At 31.1% G+C, this 9,313-nt stretch overlaps 1 protein-coding gene across 1 annotated transcript; it reads left to right on the top strand.

Annotated features, from left to right (window-relative positions):
- Positions 1–3,981: 3,981 nt before the first annotated feature.
- On the top strand, positions 3,982–9,046 carry LOC105230922 (ras-related protein Rab-11A; the record flags this gene model as incomplete). The annotated part of the gene is given in 5 exon segments (XM_011211943.4): positions 3,982–4,093; positions 4,549–4,804; positions 6,662–6,783; positions 7,032–7,380; positions 7,454–9,046. Coding segments are annotated over 4 exon segments (642 nt in total). The 3' UTR covers positions 7,585–9,046.
- Positions 9,047–9,313: the final 267 nt, after the last annotated feature.

The raw sequence follows: 9,313 nt of genomic DNA, 5'->3' as shown, positions 1-9,313 counted from the left end.
TTAAAATTAATAAAATGAATGGTACATTATTGTTTGACATCTTCTATTGCGGTCCCCCTCACAGCTTTCAAAATTTAAAATTTTCTCTTTTGGGAGCACTTTGAAGGACATTTTTTTATTGAAAAGAAAATTATTAACAAATTCGACCGGTGCAATAGTTTGAATGTTATGAGGAGCACTTCAATTTAATAATATAATTATTTATACGCAACATTCTTAAGACATTTATATATTAAATTAAGACAAAGACAAATCTAAAAAAATAAAATCTGTGGTCCCCCTTAACAATCTAACGATAGCTAACAATATTTTCGATAAGTGTTTTATACTTATAAACTTACATAATTTATTAACGTGTCTACATAAATAGATTCTCTGCAATTAAGAAGGTATCCAAAGCCGAAATATTAGCACTACGTAAAATAGGACTAATTTACTTCTTATACCTATTTCTGTATTCCGGTTTGGAATTCACTGTTACATTCCTAATGTATCACAAGTTCGGCTACAATTCCATGGAGCAAGCAAAAATGTTTCTTATGACAGGTATTTATGCATTTATATGTAGTCTGCATTAATATGTATTTAATATAATTTTTCTATTTTTATTATTGTAGGTGTTGTAATGGCCATTCTGCAAGGAGGGGTTGTTCGGAGGCTACCTCCTCATGCGACAAAGCCTTGCGCTGTATTTAGTTTGTATCTTATTGTACCTGCATTTATATTAGTTGGTTTTGCGAAAGATGGACGTTTGCTATATGCAGGAATGTTTCTATTTGCAGTTTGTAAGTTTACCTAAAATTATTGCGTTCAAAAAAGTTAATAAACTATTGATGCATTTAATATTTCTAGCCACAGCCTTTGCGGTTACCTGCTTAACCACATTAGTTTCGCGTTATGGCAATGACGACCAAAAAGGTTCGGTGCTCGGAATTTTCCGTTCTTTGGGTGCTTTGGCACGTGCCGTTGGTCCTGTTGTTGGTTGTATTTGTAGGTATTATATTCAAACAAACCCAACATTTATTTACACTTTCATGTCTTTGCAGCATTTTGGAGTTTTGGTTCGCGACTAACTTATATTACTGGTGGACTTTTATTACTGGGCCCAGCATATATTTTACAAAAATCGAAGCTTTCATAATTTAAATATAATGAAACAAAATTTAAGTATTTAAACTTGGTTTGAGTTACTGGGCGCAAAATTCTCAGTAATGTGTTGTGTATTATGAAATTCTCTATACTTATTATGTTTTTATACCATTTTAGTATTTAACAATAAAGAGCTATCGAATATTGCTTAAATTGATTAAATGTATTGTGCTTAATTTTGATACAAAATTAAGCTAATTTATATCCTACATATTTTCGAAGCTTTATGCTGTAATTTTTTCAGTTATAGTAAGATTAACATTGTAAAATAAATGAATTTTCAATAAAAATGTATGAATGTATGTTTATAAAATCAATTATATCATACTACGGAAACTATCCAAATACACGGATTAAAGCCAGCTTACAACATTTCGATATAAACTGTCTTATGATTAGAAATAGCAAGCTATTTTCTTCCCGCCGTCCATCACTTACCATTTGTGTTGTCAAAACGGTTCAAGTAATATTAAAGCCCAATTGGATTATGTGGGCTCTAATTTTTTTATTATTGTTTATGAAGATAAATACGAAGTAATTTTAAATATATTTAAAGTAACGTTCAATTCAATCAAGTTGGAGATGTTCCGAATGTATTGTAGTAAAAAAGTAATAGCGTATATTTTCTTTTTACCTTTTAAATTTCGCCTTCGTCCCACGCCATATTTAATTTTAACCTTCCTATACCCGCGCACATGTCTGTGAGACCGACGAAACAGTTTTTCGTACATATTTTTTTTGGAAAGACTGATAGTCATTAAACTAATACATAATTTATGCTAACAACTGATATTTTTTGTTTTTTTACATCATTTAGTTCCTATAAAATAAAAAAATATAAACGGTTTTATAGAAAAATAAAAAGGTAAGGAGTCAAAGTCTCGGTCTGTCACACCGTGCGCGGGTATAGGTGTTAAAACATTTGGCGCGGGTATAGGAAGGTTAAACAACGGCACTCGAGCAGAGAAGATATTTTCTTGTGTCGTCGTCGTAGTTGTCGCGTAAAAAGGTGATTAATTTTGAAAAGTTTAAATAAGCATGGCAAATTTGTCATATATTTATGATTAAAATTCAGCTTAAAACTTTGATAAGGGATTAGAAATAACATAATAATTTTTAAGTGTAACTTGGCAAATTGTGTAAGAAAAATTAAGGCGAATTCATGGAAATAAAGAACCAGTATAGACAATTATGTAGAAGCAAAACCAGTAGCCTGTCAATCAGTGGAAAAAAATTATTACCCCGTATTTTTTTTTCTAATTTAATATTTTCCTTTTTTCAGGTCATCGGATTGCATAGTAAATGCAAAAAAGATAGGGAGCTACACCGAAAACGGTTAAAAAATAATTCGTAGCCAATCATGGGTAGCAGAGAGGATGAATACGATTATTTATTTAAAGGTAATTATATTTTATTTATGTTTCAATCATCTATATGTAAAAAAATTGCAATGATAGTGAAAGAAAAATAAAATAGTCATTCATCAATACCGTGGGATGGCGTAGCTCATGTGAAATTGGTCGGTGCTAGTTCGAGTTTTGATTGTTTCAATTGAACAGCCTATAGATTGAGTGCGTAATGTGTAGGGAAAACATAGATTAGCCTTAATAAAGATATAACTATGTTTCGTTATTATAATTCCAAAATTGGATTTATAAACATTCAGTACACTTAAAACTATTCGACTGCTTAATTGCCGAAGGCACTTGTCGGCACTTTTTTCAATATAATCGGTTGTTTTATGATTTCCTTTCAGCTGTTACCTCCCCCTAAGTCGCTGGTTAATAATAGTCGTCTGCAATATCTACCGTTGTCGACACTTTCAACCACACGTTTTCAAAGTCGGTGACCAACATTACTCGAAAATGACTTAACCAATTATTGCCAAATTTTTACACGTGCTTCTTAAATATATTTTTTTGTAATTGAAGTTTTTTTCTCACCGATAAATATTTTTTTCTATAAACAATTTTAAGCCGAAATTTTGATCAAAAAGAAAACGCCATTTTGTCAAAAAAAAGAAAAAAATGTATTTCTCTTTTCCCCTCGTTTAATTACCATGTTTTAACATTTAACGAAATCTGTTTCGTTTTTTTAATTTCAGAGGATCCAGTTCCGAGATATAGTGGCCACCCTAAAACTATGTTTTACAAAAATCGAAGTTTTCTTAATTTAAATATAACGGAACAAAAATTTGAAGTATTTAAACTTGGTTTGCGTTAATGAGCGTAAAGTCTCAGTAATGTATTATGAAATTCTCTATACTTATTATGTTTTTATATCATTTTAGTATTTAACAATAAAGTTTTATCGAATATTGCTGAAAATAATTAATATATTATGATTAGTTTTGATAAAAATCAAGATAATTTATATTTAACATATTTTCAAAGCTTTATGTTATTATTATTTTAGTTATAGTAAGTCAAGATTGACTTCGTGAAATAAATGAATGTTCTATAAAAATGTGTGTATGTATTTATAAGTTAAAATCGATTATATTATACTAAACTTGTCTTATGGTTAAAAATAGTCAGTCTCGCGATTATCCCTTGTTTCAAAATAATTTCTAGTAAGCCATTTTCAGTCTGTAGAGAAGAAACAGGAAAAACCGCAATGTGACCCGCCGTTCATTCTCTTTAAATTTGTATTTGTCATAACGGTTCAATTAATATCAAAGCTCAATTGGATTATGTGGATAATTATATATTTTGTAAAGCTAAAACATGTAATTTTAAATAAATTTAAAAAATTCAATTCAATAAAGTTGGAGATGTTCCGAATGTATCGTAGTAGAGCAAAGAAAAGTAATAGAGTAGTTTTTCTCTTTACCTTTTAATTTTCGCCTTCGTCGCACGCCATATTTAATATTGAACAACGGCACATCGAGCAGGGAAGAAGAAGATATTTTCTTGTGTCGTCGTCGTAGTTGTCGCGTAAAAAGGTGATTAATTTTGAAAGGTTTAAATAAGCACAACAAATATAATTGTTTTAATATATTTATGATTAAAATTAAGATTTAAACTTTGATAAGGGAATAGAAATAATAAAAAAGGAATATTTTTAAGTGTAACTTAGCTAATTGTGTATGAAAAATTTAAGCGAATTCCGATGGAAATAAAGCCACAGTATAGACAATTAAGTAGAAGTAAATGCTGAAGAAGTAGAAGCAGCAGCCTGTCAATCAGTGGAAAAAAGTTACCGCCCCGTAATTTTTTCTAATTTAATATTTTTCTTTTCTTTCATTGGTTTTACGGTCTGTGCTGTCGTTAAACGTCGTCGTCATTGTCACCCATCCGCTGGACCGTCGCATTGCCCTTTGATTTCACTGTCTTACGTGTTTGTGTGTTTCATCGCATTTCGGTGAATAATCGTGAATTTTTTATTACTATAAAAAAGAGCTTTTAAGAAAGAGTAGTAAAAAGATACGCAAATTACATACCGAAAAGAAACTTTCCAAGTGAAACCGACGATAAAGAAGAAAATTGTTGGAAAATAAAACAAGTGGAGTAACTCAAAAAGGATAAACGCAGGTCACCCAATTGCATAGCCAAAGCAAAAAAGAGAGGAAGAAGCTACACCGAAAACAGTTGAAAAAATAATTCACAGCCAATCATGGGTTCTAGAGAGGATGAATACGATTATTTATTTAAAGGTAATTATATTTTATTTGTGTTTCAATCATCTATATGTAAAGATGGATCTGTAAAACTATTAATTTACGTAAAGTGAAAAAGTTGCAATGAAAGTGGAACAAAAATTAAAGAGTCATTTATCAATACCGTGCGATGACGTAGCTCATGTGAAATTGGTTGGTGCTAGTTCGAGTTTTGATTGTTTCAATTGAACAGCCTACAAATTGAGTGCGTAATGTGTAGAGAAAACATAGATTAGCCTCAATAAAGGTATAACTTTGTTTCGTTATTCTCATATAAAAACTGAATTATAAACATTCAGTTCATACTGTGTAAAATTGTTAGCTGCTTAATTAATTCGATAATAGTATGCCGAAGACATTCAGAATGATGTGTTGTGTGTAAGTAGTATATGATCAGTTGTTTTATGATTTCCTTTCAGCTGTTTTTACCGCCCCTAAGTCGTTGGTTAATAATAGTCAGCTGCAATAACTATATACAATTGTCACATTTTTTTTTTAACCACATGCATCCAAGCAAAACCAGACGCCCAACTTTAATGGACATTCTATTGCATGCCGTAACATATTCTTGTTCTTGCATATTCTGTTTTATACAAACACACGTTTGCTTTGCTATCGTTATTGGACAATTGGCTAAGTGACACGTTGCATAAAGTATTTCGGACGCGTTATCCGCTTTTTGTTTTATATCACATTTTATCTCCGTATTATAAATCTTAAATAATTGATAAATATACATGTACATGTGCATACACTTGTTTATATGTATATTTATTTATTTTATTTTTTTTTTATTATCAAATTTAGTTTGATTGTGTTTTTTAATAGTGTATGTTTTTGATATGTTTATAGGCGCAAAATCTATTACTGTGACGTTTCAGATGTTCCCTTTGTTTTCTCAGCTGTAAGAAACACCACCCTCCACAAACGCCTCATCTTGATTATGCCTTAATCAGACAATTTCCTTTGTAGCTTTTATATTGATAATTTCTCTGTTTTTCTCATCACGTTCTCTGTTGTTGTTGGTGCAGCAGACCGGATTTCTTTCCCAGCATCAATAATTGCTCACAACAACACTCATATATTTTATTATGTATATAACGCATTCGTATATACATATGCACACATAAGTACATATGTATTATTATTTACGTGTTTTTCTTTAAAACTTCTTGCATTGCATTTTATTACGTATAACTTTTCTCCATCACTTGTGATAACATAGTATATAGCTAGTTTTATTATTGCAATGGAAGAACGTACAGAAAATATATACTTACATACATATAGTATATGAAACATACACATGTTAATAAGTACGAGCTTATGTTTGCTGGTAACGTAACATGTAAATAATTATAATTTTTTGAATGGTTATTTTGTCTTCGTGTTTAATTAAATAATAAATAATTTTTTTATTATCTTTGTCTTTTTATTTTTCCTTTAATTTAAAACAAATTTTTACTTTTTTCGCTCGGGTGGAGTGATCATTGCAAGCTTACGCGAGTTCAATACCACTCTTAACTCAAATCCCCAAATTTGATGACTCATACCCTTTGCTTACTCAGTTATCAGCAAGTACGAACTGTTCAAGAAAATATATTTTAATAAAGATAAAGAGAAGCATAGAATGAACTAAATACAAAATATTTTAAATTGCCCACATTCTTAAAAACAACATGATTAATTTGTCACTTAGCGACTGTTACCATTTTTATCTCTATCTTTACATTCTCTAAGTCTTCTGAAAATATTGTAAGAAATCGAATTCTCCATAGTATGCAGCACTCTTCCATTAATTATTATAATCCTTACACAGCATAAATTAATAATTCTGTCAATTCTAATTTGTAGTTGTACTGATCGGCGATTCCGGCGTTGGTAAAAGTAATTTGCTATCCCGCTTTACGCGCAATGAATTCAACTTGGAATCGAAGTCGACAATTGGCGTAGAGTTCGCAACGCGCAGCATAGAGGTAAATGAAATTTTCTAAAGTATTATGCTATTAAATATAATTAGTCTGTTGGCATACATTTATAAGTATTCCAAAGGTATAAATGCATAGTCTTCGCAAGTTAACACCACCAATGCAGATATTTAACGCATTAGTGCGAACAATAGACGATATCACTTTTCGGATTATCAATTAATTTGTCTCGTACCACAACTCTCACATTAACATATGCACCTACTAATTACTTTGCTATAATTTATCACATTTAGGTTGATGGCAAGACGATTAAAGCTCAGATTTGGGATACGGCTGGCCAGGAGCGCTATCGAGCCATCACGTCTGCATACTATCGTGGAGCTGTCGGTGCACTGCTTGTCTATGATATTGCCAAACATTTGACATATGAGAATGTGGAGCGATGGTTGCGGGAATTGCGTGATCACGCTGATCAAAATATTGTCATTATGTTGGTTGGCAATAAGTCTGATTTGCGACATTTGCGTTCCGTGCCGACGGATGAGGCGAGACTCTTTGCCGAACGTAATGGGTTAAGTTTCATTGAAACATCTGCCCTTGATTCGACGAACGTTGAAACTGCATTCCAAAATATACTCACAGGTAAGAAATTGAAACGAAATGCCTATGGTGTGTGTAGTAATTTAAAATATAACTCTGTATTGTTTGTTTTTAGAAATCTATCGTATCGTATCGCAAAAACAAATCAGAGATCCACCTGAAGGTGATGTCATTCGTCCAAATGTGGAGCCCATCGATGTGAAGCCGACTGTTACAGCCGATGTACGCAAGCAGTGCTGTCAGTGACCGCCTTATGCACGTCCTGCATTACTTTTAAATGTCATCTATGCATAAATAATAAAAACAAAAACCAACAATACTACAATAAATGAAAAAATACGACCACAGTTTCCCCCAAATGAATCCAAATCAATTCCAAACTACACCAGTGGCAACAAACGACAACAAAACATAAACAGAAGAACAGATATAGATGCAGCAAAAATTATTAATACTACCTACAATTTATTAAAGGCAATGAGGAATGATTGAAGCAGAAAATAGTGAAACTCCGTTGAAATTTATTGAGAGAAAAGTAATAATATAGATATGTATTTATAATTTGAACGTGTATTTTCTGTAAAAAAAACGAAAACAAAATGAAGTGAGCAATGAATTCCCCTCTATGCTATTAATACACTTAGAGAACTACCCCGCATTCGTCCCAGCTCTTTTAAACGCTTTGAAGAAGTTGCTGAAGTTGAGTTATTATATTAGTGATGCAATTTTGTATACACTTTATAACCCGTAGCCCAATCAATAACCCTACTTGCTATTTGGTTCCTTGTGCTCGTATATACATAAATATATATATAGTTTAGTTTGAGCAAGTGTGTTTTTTCAGAGAATGCTAATTTTTTTAACCGACAGTTGCTTAATTAAATTGTTTCAGTTAAATGTGTATCTCACTTTTTAATGAAACCGTTGCTACATTTTTTATATTTAACTTAATGAAAGCGCTATGCAAAATTCTCTATGTAAATTTAATTTTTTTATTGTTCAAAAGATATATACAACTATTGTAAATGTTTTAGTAAAAAGTAATTAAAAATAACAAATGCGAGAAAACGAAATTAATTTAAACATTAATTATAATTAAGAAAAAAACACACACAAGAAAAAACTGCAAAAGTGATTATTCTGCTTTTTTAATTAAAACAAAAAAATGAAATTTTATATAAAATTACTATAAAGTAATCAAAAATAAACGCTCGAAACACCAACATACACACATACATACTGTACGCAGCGAGTAACGCATACTCGTGCATATACATACATAAATATATACAAGAGCATGGCGAGAAAAAAGCGGTATAGCAAAGGTAGTCTACTGTAGGCGGGACGAAAAGCTCTTGAAAGAATTAATTGGTGATAGTGTAAGGGTGTGGACCCACCACATAAAGGGGAAAGCTAAAATAAAAAATATCGTGGAGCTAATGGTAGAGAGGAAGACATAGCAAACAGAAAATGCGTAACCGAGTAATAATTAATTAACATTGGTGAACTTATATGAACTAAAAATAAAAGCGATGCAACATGCAACAGCCAGTTGTACATTATTGAGGATTATAAATTAAAAAAAATAAAAACCTAATTAATCGATTGATTGATTAATGCAATTATATTGTGTTTTGCTATATTTACCTATGTTAAGTGTATCTGAATAAATAAAGTAAAATTTAAAACAACAAAAATGTAAATTTAAGATATGTTTTTTTTAAACATCACTGTCGTCGGAAAGTGAGACGGACTCCCTCTGAGATTATAAGAGGGTATGTTTTTGGAAGCTAAACTAAATCCTGGATAATTTGAACGACAATAGCAATAATTAGGAAATGTTAACGGGGACAACTGGTAAGTCACGGATCAATACAGGTTTGTTAATATATTTCCAAAACAAAGCTCTTTTAATCCGTTTGTTTATAACAACAGAAAATAAATTAATGGTTTGGTAATACTGGTCGAGATAATA

The sequence above is a fragment of the Bactrocera dorsalis genome, unplaced genomic scaffold, assembly GCF_023373825.1.
Source record: "Bactrocera dorsalis isolate Fly_Bdor unplaced genomic scaffold, ASM2337382v1 BdCtg101, whole genome shotgun sequence".
Lineage (NCBI taxonomy): Eukaryota > Metazoa > Arthropoda > Insecta > Diptera > Tephritidae > Bactrocera > Bactrocera dorsalis.
The sequence above is the reverse complement of the archived record's forward strand: the minus strand, read 5'-3'. Positions and strand labels throughout refer to the sequence as shown.